Source organism: Cottoperca gobio, unplaced genomic scaffold (assembly GCF_900634415.1).
Source record: "Cottoperca gobio unplaced genomic scaffold, fCotGob3.1 fCotGob3_333arrow_ctg1, whole genome shotgun sequence".
Lineage (NCBI taxonomy): Eukaryota > Metazoa > Chordata > Actinopteri > Perciformes > Bovichtidae > Cottoperca > Cottoperca gobio.
The window spans coordinates 12,501-25,326 of record NW_021166939.1 but is presented as its reverse complement, the minus strand read 5'-3'; the positions used below and the strand labels follow the sequence as shown (position 1 = coordinate 25,326).

At 35.8% G+C, this 12,826-nt stretch overlaps 1 protein-coding gene across 1 annotated transcript in view; it reads left to right on the top strand.

The window, feature by feature from the left end:
* The first annotated feature begins 6,385 nt into the window (after positions 1–6,385).
* LOC115005636 (nuclear envelope integral membrane protein 1-like) overlaps positions 6,386–12,826 on the top strand; it is a 7,417-nt gene continuing 976 nt past the window's right edge. The window contains exons 1-8 of the mRNA XM_029427560.1: positions 6,386–6,550; positions 9,647–9,771; positions 10,557–10,773; positions 10,853–10,925; positions 11,010–11,103; positions 11,186–11,300; positions 12,167–12,392; positions 12,509–12,685. Of these exons, the coding sequence (XP_029283420.1) occupies positions 6,445–6,550; positions 9,647–9,771; positions 10,557–10,773; positions 10,853–10,925; positions 11,010–11,103; positions 11,186–11,300; positions 12,167–12,392; positions 12,509–12,685 (1,133 nt within the window). The 5' untranslated portion in view covers positions 6,386–6,444. The remainder of the gene's footprint in view (positions 6,551–9,646; positions 9,772–10,556; positions 10,774–10,852; positions 10,926–11,009; positions 11,104–11,185; positions 11,301–12,166; positions 12,393–12,508; positions 12,686–12,826) is intronic.

The following is a 12,826-nucleotide window of genomic DNA, read 5'->3' as shown; positions in this document are numbered from 1 at the left end:
TGTCGGCCGTTGGCGTTCTTCCGTTATAACGTGAAAAGTGTAACGTAACTTGATGTTTTTCACGTTATAACGAGATGTTTTTCACGTTATAACGAGATGTTTTTCACGTTATAATAAGATGTTTTTTACGTTATAACAAGATGTTTTTCACGTTATAATAAGATGTTTTTCACGTTATAACGAGATGTTTTTCACGTTATAACGAGATGTTTTTCACGTTATAACGAGATGTTTTTCACGTTATAACGAGATGTTTTTCACGTTATAACGAGATGTTTTTCACGTTATAATAAGATGTTTTTTACGTTATAACAAGATGTTTTTCACGTTATAATAAGATGTTTTTCACGTTATAACGAGATGTTTTTCACGTTATAATGAGATGTTTTTTACGTTATAACAAGATGTTTTTCACGTTATAATAAGATGTTTTTCACGTTATAACGAGATGTTTTTCACGTTATAACAAGATGTTTTTCACGTTATAACGAGATGTTTTTCACGTTATAACGAGATGTTTTTCACGTTATAATAAGATGTTTTTTACGTTATAACAAGATGTTTTTCACGTTATAACAAGATGTTTTTCACGTTATAACGAGATGTTTTTCACGTTATAACGAGATGTTTTTCACGTTATAACGAGATGTTTTTCACATTATAACGAGATGTTTTTCACGTTATAACGAGATGTTTTTCACATTATAACGAGATGTTTTTCACGTTATAACGAGATGTTTTTCACGTTATAATGAGATGTTTTTTACGTTATAACGAGATGTTTTTCACGTTATAACGAGATGTTTTTCACATTATAACGAGATGTTTTTCACGTTATAACAAGATGTTTTTCACATTATAACGAGATGTTTTTCACGTTATAACGAGATGTTTTTTACGTTATAACAAGATGTTTTTTACGTTATAACAAGATGTGTTTCACGTTATAACGAGATGTTTTTCACGTTATAATAAGATGTTTTTCACGTTATAATAAGATGTTTTTTACGTTATAACTCGATGTTTTTCACGTTATAACGAGATGTTTTTCACATTATAACGAGATGTTTTTCACGTTATAACGAGATGTTTTTCACGTTATAATGAGATGTTTTTTACGTTATAACGAGATGTTTTTCACGTTATAATAAGATGTTTTTCACGTTATAACAAGATGTTTTTTACGTTATAACAAGATGTGTTTCACGTTATAACGAGATGTTTTTCACGTTATAATAAGATGTTTTTCACGTTATAATAAGATGTTTTTTACGTTATAACTCGATGTTTTTCACGTTATAACGAGATGTTTTTCACATTATAACGAGATGTTTTTCACATTATAACGAGATGTTTTTCACGTTATAACGAGATGTTTTTTACATTATAACGAGATGTTTTTTATGTTATAACAAGATGTTTTTTATGTTATAACGAGATGTTTTTTACATTATAACGAGATGTTTTTTATGTTATAACGATGTTTTTTACGTTATAACGAGATGTTTTTTACATTATAACAAGATGTTTTTTACATTATAACGAGATGTTTTTTACATTATAACGAGATGTTTTTTATGTTATAACAAGATGTTTTTTACATTATAACGAGATGTTTTTTACATTATAACGAGATGTTTTTTATGTTATAACAAGATGTTTTTTACATTATAACGAGATGTTTTTTATGTTATAACAAGATGTTTTTTACGTTATAACGAGATGTTTTTTACATTATAACGATGTTTTTTACATTATAACAAGATGTTTTTCACGTTATAACAAGATGTTTTTTACATTATAACAAGATGTTTTTCACGTTATAAGATGCTTTTATGTTATAACAAGATGTTTTTCACGTTTTAACAAGATGTTTTTTACGTTATAATAAGATGTTTTTCATGTTTTAACAAGATGCTTTTCACGTTATAAGATGTTTTTTACATTATAACGAGATGTTTTTTACATTATAACAAGATGTTTTTTACGTTTTAACAAGATGTTTTTCACGTTATAAGATGTTTTTTATGTTATAACGAGATGTTTTTTACATTATAACGAGATATTTTTTACATTATAACAAGATGTTTTTCACGTTATAAGATGCTTTTATGTTATAACAAGATGTTTTTCACGTTTTAACAAGATGTTTTTTACGTTATAATAAGATGTTTTTCACGTTTTAACAAGATGTTTTTCACGTTATAAGATGTTTTTTATGTTATAACGAGATGTTTTTTACATTGTAACAAGATGTTTTTCACGTTACAACAAGATGTTTTTCACGTTACAACAAGTAAGGCTGCAACTAACGATTATTTCCATTATCGAGTAATCTGTGGATCATTTTCTAGAATAATTGATTAACCGTTTGATCTGTATAAAATCTGAAAATTGAGAAAAAAGTCCAAGATTTGAGAGGCTGGAAACAGACTTTAAAATTAAATATTACATTAATGTTATGTTATATATAATGTTTTACATTATAAAGTGATAACATAGCCTGTAATATTATAACATGTCATGTTTAAATGATAAGGCGGTGTGTTGATCAGATAAACTTTGAGATATGTGTGTGGTTTCTGCTGTTATCGAGCACGGTTAAAGACACTTACTGTTGATAACTAAAGATATATAGAATCCCAAATGTAGTATATAAAGAAGCAGAACATAGAAATACTGAAGTAAAGTACAAGTACGTAAAAATGACAGTACTTGAAAGTAAATGTACTCAGTTACATTACACCTGGTGGTGGAAGAGGCATTCAGATACTTTACTGAAGTAAAGTACTGTTTGTGTGTGTTTGTTTGTTTGTGTTTGTGTTTGTATGTGTGTTGTTTGTGTGTGTGTTTGTGTTTATGTATGTGTTTGTTTGTGTATGTGTTTGTGTTTGTGTGTGTGCTGTGTTTGTTTGTGTATGTGTTTGTGTTTGTATGTGTGCTGTGTTTGTTTGTGTGTTGTGTTTGTGTTTATTTATGTTTGTGTGTGTTTGTGTGTGTGTGTGTTTGTTTGTGTTTGTTTGTGTGCTGTGTTTGTTTGTGTGTTGTTTGTGTGCGTGTGTTTGTGTTTGTTTGTGTGTTGTGTTTGTGTTTATTTATGTTTGTGTTTGTTTGTGTGCTGTGTTTGTGTGTTGTTTGTGTGCGTGTGTTTATGTGTTTGTTTGTGTATGTGTTTGTGTTTGTATGTGTGTGTTTGTGTTTGTTTGTGTGTTGTTTGTGTGTGTGTTTGTGTGTGTGTTTGTGTTTGTTTGTGTGTTGTGTTTGTGTTTCTTTATGTTTGTGTGTGTTTGTGTGTGTGTTTGTGTGTGTGTTTGTGTGTGTGTTTGTTTGTGTATGTGTTTGTATGTGTTTTTTTGTGTTTGTTTGTGTGCTGTGTTTGTGTGTTGTTTGTGTGTGTGTGTTTCTGTATGTGTTTGTTTGTGTATGTGTTTGTGTTTGTATGTGTGTGTTTGTGTTTGTTTGTGTGTTGTTTGTGTGTGTGTTGGTGTTTGTGTTTGTTTGTTTGTGTTTGTGTGTTGTGTTTGTTTGTGTGTGTTTGTATGTGTTTGTTTGTGTTTGTATGTGTTTGTTTGTGTGTGTGTTGTGTTTGTGTTTGTTTGTTTGTGTGTTGTGTTGTGTGTGTTTGTGTGTGTTGTGTGTTTGTGTTTGTGTATGTGTTGGTTTGTGTTGTGTGTTTTGTGTTTGGTGTTGTTTGTTTGTGTGTTGTGTTTGTGGTTGTGATTTTGTGTTTGTGTTTGTCTTGTTGTTTGGTTTGTTGTTTGTTGTGTTGTTTGTGTTTTGTTTGTGTTTGTGTGTGTGTGCTTTTGTGTATGTGGTTGTTTGTGTGTTTGTGTTTGTTTGTGTTTGTGTGTTTGTGTTGTGTTTGTTTGTCGATTTGTGTGTGTTGTTTGTGTTTGTGTGTCTGTGTTGTGTTTGTGTTGTGTGTATGTGTTGTGTTTGTGTTGTGTTTGTTTGTGTTTGTGTTGTGTTGTGTTTGTGTTGTGTTTGTGTTTGTGTTGTGTGTATGTGTTGTGTTTGTGTTGTGTTTGTGTTGTGTTGTGTTGTGTTGTGTGTATGTGTTGTGTTTGTGTTGTGTAGTCTGTGTTGTGTTGTTGGTTGTGTCTGTGTTGTTTGTTTGTTTATGTGTCTGTGTTGTGTTGTGTTGTAGTGTGCGTGTGTTGGTTTTGTGTGTTTGTTTATGTGTTGTGTTGTGTGTTTTGTGTGTGATGTGTGTTGGTTTGTGTTGTGTGTATGTGTTGTTTTTGTGTTGTGTATGTGTTGTGTTTGTGTTTGTGTTTGTTTGTGTTGTGTTGTGTTGTGTGTATGTGTTGTGTTTGTGTTGTGTCTATGTGTTGTGTTTGTGTTGTGGTTGTGTTGTGTATGTGTTGTGTTTGTGTTGTGTTTGTGTTGTGTGTATGTGTTGTGTTTGTGTTGTGTATGTGTTGTGTTTGTGGTTGTCTGTGTTGTGTTTTGGTGTGTTGTGTTTTTGTGTTTGTTTTGTGTTTTGTTTGTGTGTTGTGTTTGTTTGTGTGTGGTGTGTTGATGTTTGTGTTGTGGTTGTTTGTGTTTGTGTTGTGTGTGTGTGTATTGTTGTGATTTGGTAGTTGTTGTTTGTGTTGTGTTTGTGTTGTGTTCGTTTGTTGTTTGTGGTTTGTGTTGTGTGTCTGTGTTGTGTTGTGTGTTTGTGTTTGTGCGTTTGTGTTTGTGTTGTCGGTGGGTGGGTGTTGTGTTTGTTTGTGGTTGTGGTGTGTTGTGTGTCTGTGTTGTGTTTCGTGTTGTGTGTCAATGGGTGTTGTTTTTGTGGTTGTGTCTGAGTGTTGTGTTGTGTGTCTGTGTTGTCGTTAGTGTTGTTGTGTCTGTGTTGTTTTTGTGTTGTGTCTGTGTTGTGTGTGTGTTAGTGTTTGTTTGTGAGTTGTGTTGTGTGTCTGTGTTGTGTTGGTGATTGTGTGTCTGTGTGTGTTGTGTTGTATGTATGTGTTGTGTATGTGTTGTGTTTGTGTTGTGTTTGTGTGTGTGTATGTGTTGTGTTTGTGTTGTGTATGTGTTGTGTTTGTGTGTGTGTATGTGTTGTGTTTGTGTGTGTATGTGTTGTGTTGTTTGTGTTTGTGTTGTGTTGTGTTTGTGTTGTGTATGTGTTGTGTTTGTGTTGTGTTGTTTGTGTTTGTGTTGTGTTGTGTGTACGTGGGTGCTTTGGGGCTCGTGTGTGGATATTAATCTTCGGGCCGTCCACCAGAGGGCGCCGCAGCGCTCACTCAGCGTTGGGTCTTTTTTTTGCACACAAATGATTTTGTGGATAATCTGTAAAATGCAGCACCTGCATTTATGTTTCACCCAGAAACCCAAATAAGAAATATAAACATTGCGTGGATGTCAGTTTGTTTTCATTTTTATTATGGAACCTAAATATTTATTATGGGCTCTCTGTGTTTGTATAGGACAAATCCAACAATAAACTTTATTTCTAAGTAGAGCTTATCATATCTTTCCTCGTGTTTACTGACTCCACCAACGTCAAACTGCAGGTGCTGGAGTTTCCATGGGCTGCACTAAAGTAAGCTCCTAAAATATTATTACAGTCACAATACGATGTTTAAAACTTAAGATCATGGACATTTTATGAATTGAAAATGGACTAATGCAGAGGTTTTAATGTTTTAAAGGAAAATATTTGTCTGTAATGCTTTCATAAAAGTAAAGTTACATTTAAATACATTTGTACATTTGCACGCATCACTTGACCTTTTCATTTTCACTTTACTTGCATTACTTCCTCACCACATAAATATCCTCAGACGGAAAATAATGTTTTTATTGTTGTTTCTTTTACATCACTTTACATTTGTTTGTATTCATTTACACTTCCTGTATTTATATGTTACATGTTTGCTTTTGCACTATATGTTTGTATCTTGTTCTGTAACTGTTTTTGTATTTTGTTGTTTGCATCTTATTTTTATTTGTTCATTCTTTAGTTTTGCACAGCACCGGGAAACATAATTCTGTTCCTATATAAACTGTACTGTATAAAGATGGATGACAATAAAGTCGCTCCAATCTCACTTATTATAAATGTTTTTAAAGCCCTCTCTACATTGATAGGTTTGTACTGTAGTTGTGGTGGAGCATATAAATCTCTTTATTTGAAAGAATGTATTTAGGTCATTTCATTTTAAAGATCTGTTTTATTGAAAAACTGAATTGCAAGTTTTCCATTTTTGAAATGAAATGAAAAAAGAAAATACATGTGTGTGTAGCTCCAGATACAGAAATGGACTTAGTGATAATGGCTTATATACAATTTTAAACCAAACAATGTGTAAGGTTATACATAATTCTTTTAAATTGTTGATTAAACAAACATCCAGTGTGACTCTGTGATTGGCTGATCGACCTGCAACTCAACGGAGCTGTCAGAAGCGGAAGGGGCGGGACAGAACGTGAGAGAGCGGATATGGTGCTATCATCATGGCGGGATGCATGAATATGGAAAACTGTTTTACCTTTGAATCAATACTTTTCATGGCGTTGCTGCTTATCTGTTCATCTGAAACTCCAGGATACCAGGAGACGGGTAAGAAGCAGAGTTCGGCAGCAATAATAGTTACATTAATTTATATAATAACGTGTTTGCTCCGGCTAACTCATGTTAGCTCGTGTTGGACCTGTAACCGTTAAGTTAACGTTAGAGAAGTTTCTCCGGGCCCGGGGGGGTCACTGCTGGCTGCTCTCTGGTCATTCCTCTGTGTGGGGGAGACATTTAATGTCTTTAAAGTAATCATGTAGCTGTTGTAGTGTGGCGGAGAACAAATGAGTGAAACCTAAACTTCACTAACCAGCCCGCCCCGCCTTCTTATCAGGCTAATGCTGCACCGTGTGCGCAGTGTTGTGATGAACTGCTACATGTAGTTAGTGTTAGGTTAGTGTTAACTACTGCTACATGCTAGTAGTAGTGTTAGGTTAGTGTTAACTACTGCTACATGTAGTTAGTGTTAGGTTAGTGTAACTACTGCTACATGTAGTTAGTGTTAGGTTGTTGTTAACTACTGCTACATGTAGTTAGTGTTAGGTTAGTGTTAACTACTGCTACATGTAGTTAGTGTTAGGTAGTGTTAACTACTGCTACATGCTACACGTAGTTAGTGTTAGGTTAGTGTTAACTACTGCTACATGTAGTTAGTGTTAGGTAGTGTTAACTACTGCTACATGTAGTTAGTGTTAGGTTAGTGTTACTACTGCTACATGCTACATGTATTAGTGTTAGGTTAGTGTTAACTACTGCTACATGTAGTTAGTGTTAGGTTAGTGTTAACTACTGCTACATGCTACCGTAGTTAGTGTAGGTTAGTGTTACTACTGCTACATGTAGTAGTGTTAGGTTAGTGTTAACTACTGCTACATGCTACATGTAGTTAGTGTTAGGTTAGTGTTAACTACTGCTACATGTAGTTAGTGTTAGGTTAGTGTTAACTACTGCTACATGCTACATGTAGTTAGTGTTAGGTTAGTGTTAACTACTGCTACATGTAGTTAGTGTTAGGTTAGTGTTAACTACTGCTACATGTAGTTAGTGTAGGTTAGTGTTAACTACTGCTACATGTAGTTAGTGTTAGGTTAGTGTTAACTACTGCTACATGTAGTTAGTGTTAGGTTAGTGTTAACTACCCTGCTACATGTAGTTAGTGTTAGGTTAGTGTTAACTACTGCTACATGTAGTTAGTGTTAGGTTAGTGTTAACTACTGCTACATGTAGTTAGTGTTAGGTTAGTGTTAACTACTGCTACATGTAGTTAGTGTTAGGTTAGTGTTAACTACTGCTACATGTAGTTAGTGTTAGGTTAGTGTTAACTACTGCTACATGTAGTTAGTGTTAGGTTAGTGTTAACTACTGCTACATGTAGTTAGTGTTAGGCTACTGCTACATTAGGTTAGTGTTAGTACTGTTAATGACTACATGCTAGTAGTGTTAGGTTCCAGTGTTAGGTTAGTGTTAACTACTGCTACATGCTACATGTTAGTTAGTGTAGGTAGTGTTAAACATACTGCCTACATGAGTTAGTGTTAGTCGTTAACTACTGCTACATGTAGTTAGTGGTAGGTTAGTGTTGGTAACTACCTGCTACATGCCTAAATGTGTAGTGTTCGGGTTAGTGTGAGGTTAGTGTTAACTACTGCACATGTAGTTAGTGTTAGGTTAGTGTAACTACTCTACATGACTACATGTAGTTAGTGTTAGGTTAGTGTTAACTACTGCTACATGTTAGGCAGTAGTGTAGGTTAGTGTTACTATCTGCTACATGTAGTGAGACTAGTAGTCTCACTACATGTTGCAGTAGTTAGCGGGTAGGTCGGTTACAGTCATATTAGCATACGGATTTATTTACTTTCTACTGTGGCTATAAACGATTTAGGTCCATAAAAGGAAACTTATTATTTTATATCTTTAAAGTGACTTGGACCCCCTGCCCCCTTTTGCTTCAACATAAGTTACATGTTTTGTGGGGTATTTTAATTTCTTTCTGTAAGTGAGAAATAAACTCCGTTAACTGGCATGTGACTTTTTATATTATATTTGTGTTGTAATGTAGTATCCCATGTACATTGTCAATTTGATTTAAAAAAATATTTTTCCTAAGTATCTTTAGTTAACCAAAGTAGATTTCTCGTTGCTTATCTGTAGTTTATTTGATAGCTTGTCACCTTTTAAAGTAGCTTCCTCAACAACTGCTAAACACAAACCTGTTTTATCTGCGACCTGCAGCAACATGCACGATATTCAATATGAACACCTGAGTGTTATATAGTACTGCAGAAACACTATCTGTTAAGCTTATCATACATTTGTTTTTACATTGGTTTTCATCTTTTTGTAAAAAAAAAAGTTCAGCAGTAATATATATATATATTTTTATATATATTTATTTATATATTTTTATATATATATATTTATTTTTATATATATATTTATATATATATATATTTATATTTATATATATATTATTTATTATATATATATATTATATATATATATATATTTATATATATATATATATATATATACGAAATAAGCAGAAAGACAGAAACACAATGCTAACTTTTCTTTAACTCCTCTACCTGCCTTAACCTCAGGTAACAAAGTTAACATAAAGAAAATTAAATTAAATAAGTGGAGAAAATCTCAATGTGGAAAAAATAAATAAAACTATATATAATAAAGAGTCAAGAGTTTAAAAACAAAGTTGACCTGTACTCGAGTGCAGTTAGAAAACAAAGTATTCGCTGTTTTTAACAATACATTTTATTAGGAAGTTCTTACCAACAGCCAAATGACAACAGCATCCTTCAGAATGAGAATAAAATAAAAGCCTTATAAAGCAACATAAATGTGGTGCAGTTTAGGGCAACGTGCAGTTTAGCGCAACGTGCAGTTTAGCGCAACGTGCAGTTTCGCGTAACGTGCAGTTTAGGGCAACGTGCAGTTTAGCGCAACGTGCAGTTTCGCGTAACGTGCAGTTTAGCGCAACGTGCAGTTTAGCGCAACGTGCAGTTTAGCGCAACGTGCAGTTTAGCGTAACGTGCAGTTTAGCGTAACGTGCAGTTTAGGGCAACGTGCAGTTTAGCGTAACGTGCAGTTTAGCGTAACGTGCATGTCTCTGCTTATCAAACGCAGGGAACACCAAACCTCCAGTAACGGATCTCCAGGATGGGAAGGAGTACGTCATGTCGGGGTCCAACAGGTTCTGTTACAGAAGCTCTGCGCTGCCGACCTGGAGACAAACATGGACACGGATTCAGGTAAGTTATATAAACGGTGCTCAACGAATCCAATGAGTCCTGATCATAACCACCAAATATTAATTATTTACAGAGGTTTAAATGTTTGACATGTTTGTTGACATAATGCCACTGTTGTTGTTTTAATGATAAAACACAAATTAAATCAGATTATTATCAACATTGATTTGAATGCATTTTTATTTCGTTGTGCAGTGTCGGATAAAAACAACTCTTACAGGACAAACCTTTTCTAAAATGTCATAAAATATTATTATTTTCCACTTAAATCTTTCAAGCGCCTTCAGTCCTGATCATAATGAAATGATCGTATAATAAACATCAGGATTGTTTCACGGTGTCTGATATGTCACGGACTTCCACCAACATTGATTTTGATGCGTTTGTCTGCAGGAAACATGAAACCAGCATGTTTTTGTCATAAATTGTGGTTTTAATGTATTTCAATGGAGACATGTTTGTCCTTAAGGCTCTGTGTGTTAGAGACACACTTTATTACACACTTATTACAGGAGCTGAGGTGACATTTTTAAAACTTTGGGAAAAAACCTCTTGCCAAAAATGACGCCAGACACACCCAAAAAGATCAAACATGTCCCGAGTGATGCACAAGAGTTAAAGCACTTCCCCAATCATTAGATAATCGTGCTCTCATCAAAGCGTTCTCAGCCTGGAGATGTTCTACGTAGTTTAAATATGTTGTGTACATTAGTTTGTCGGGGATGTTGTTACTGTTAACAGGAACTCTGTTGATCAGCTCCGTAATAACTGCAGACTTCTGACAGGTCAAAGTGTGGAGTTCAAACGTGTTTAAGGTGGAGACAGCGGAGGGCGAGGAGGAGCTGCAGGAGCTGGAGCGCTTCAGTGTGTGGGGCTGGTGTCAGAGCTTGTTGCGCGAGCGGCACAATGAAACCACCATCAACATCAATCTGTTCAGCCAGAAGACGTGTTTCAAGATCGACCCCGCAGACGCAACAAAGTTCAGTGTGAAGCCCGCTCGTAGTGAGTGAAGAGCGAGCAGAATAAAGGATTTGCTCGTCAGACATTACATGTTCAACACTTTGTTCTTTTGTCCTTTCAGAATTTGATATCTATCTGTTTCTGGTTTTCCTCGCTGGAGCGTTGTTGTTCGTCTTTGCAGGATCGCTCAGCAGGTCATTTCATTACTCGTGTCCATGTTTGGATTTAACACTTGTACGATATGTTAGTGACTTTTCTTTCTCCCTTTTGAAATCAAGGAGTCAAGTTTTCTTCTACTCTGCTGGTATGAGCACCGGCATGATCGCCTCTCTCATCATCATCTTTTTTATTTTGGCTCGCTTTTTGCCGAAGGTAAGAAATGATTTGATCCACGATTTCCCTTTTGACCTCAAACTTCTTTATTATACTCTTGTGTGTTTGCTGTCACCGGCAGAAAAGCCCTTTTTACGTCTTGATCGTCGGCGGCTGGTCGTTTTCTGTGTACGCCATCCAACTTGTCTGCAGGAACCTCGGCGTGATTCTGCGGGAACACTGGAACCTGGCATTAGGTACCGACCCTTAATAACACAAACATTTCATAGAAGACAAACACATTTCACTTTATATATGTCGAGCATCACAATAGAATTACGCTCTGGTGTTTCGTCAGAGCCTTCATCAGAGTATTTACAGAAGGGCAGAACTCACACGCAGCTGTTGGATCATTTAGGAACGGATCACTTTGCTCTCCCCGTGGCGTTAGATGCAGTGACCAATCACGAGCTATAGATGAAGCAGGGCTGCACAGCATTGACAACAGATAGTCAAGAGCGTGTGACGTCATAAGGCAAATAAACTCAAACACGTCCTGCAACATTTTTGCCGGCTTGATGCAAATGGAAACTTTGCACGTTTCTCATGAGTCTTGAGTCATAATGCGTCCGTCTGGTGTCCTGCCGAAGGACGCGCTGCACTCAGCAGTTGTAGGCCAGAAGGTTCCTGCTACACCTGAGCTGCTTCGGTTCTTTATAAACCTCCTTCATATGAAACCAAATGCAACAATAACTATACAAACAACCATCCAGTCGCTACCACAAATAAACAAACTACAAATTAATGAGACATAAAATATATGAATGTACAACAACTCGACTACAACTCATCCACTCAGCTATCTTTTTATATATATATATATATTTTAATATTAAAATATATATATATATATATATATTATATACACATTCATTCAATTAATTTCTTTAATTAATTTCTTTATTAATATCACTATTGCAATTTCTATTAATTATCTAACAAAGTCTTTTTTGAAATATATTTATGTGTATAAACCTGTTCTGAAATGGACATTGAAGATATAAATGCATGCCCTGAACATTTCCATAAACAGAAGCAGTCATTCAGCGTGTGTGTTTGTCAGGTTACGTGTCGGTGGTGGGGTTCATCACTTTCGCTGTGTGTTACCGCTACGGGCCTCTGGTGGACGAGAAGAGCATTAACATCCTGTCGTGGACGCTGCAGCTCTTCGGTCTGCTCCTCATCTATTTTGGGATTCAAATTCAGCAAGTTGCCTTCGCCATCATCGTGGCGGCTCTGTTCTCCAAACACCTGGAGCACCCGGTCCGACTGGCAGCTTCTGCATGTCGGTGAGTTCAGTGTGTACTGTAGCCGTCGCATGATTGTACGTACGGCAGCTTTTAATTGTTAGTCTTGCGCAACGTTTGCTTATTTCTGCCTTTTAAACCCTTGCTGTGTTGTGCAGGAGAGTCAGAGGCTGCGTCCGCTGGAAGCCGGAGCCTCGCCGCCTGCTGACTGAGGAGGAGTTTCAGAAGCAGGGCGAGGAGGAGACGCGGCGAGGTCTGGAGGAGCTGAGGAAGCACTGCAGCAGCCCCGAGTTCAGCCCCTGGAAGACCGTGTCCAGGCTTCAGTCCCCGAAAAGGTGCCCGTTGTGATGTTCGGTGATTTAGTTTGTACAACGTGGAGACGGCTTCATTCTAACTGCTTTGTTTTCAAGGTTAGAAAGTTGAATTGAAATCTACTGAATATATCTGAAACGATCCCGTCATCACGCGTCTCCTGG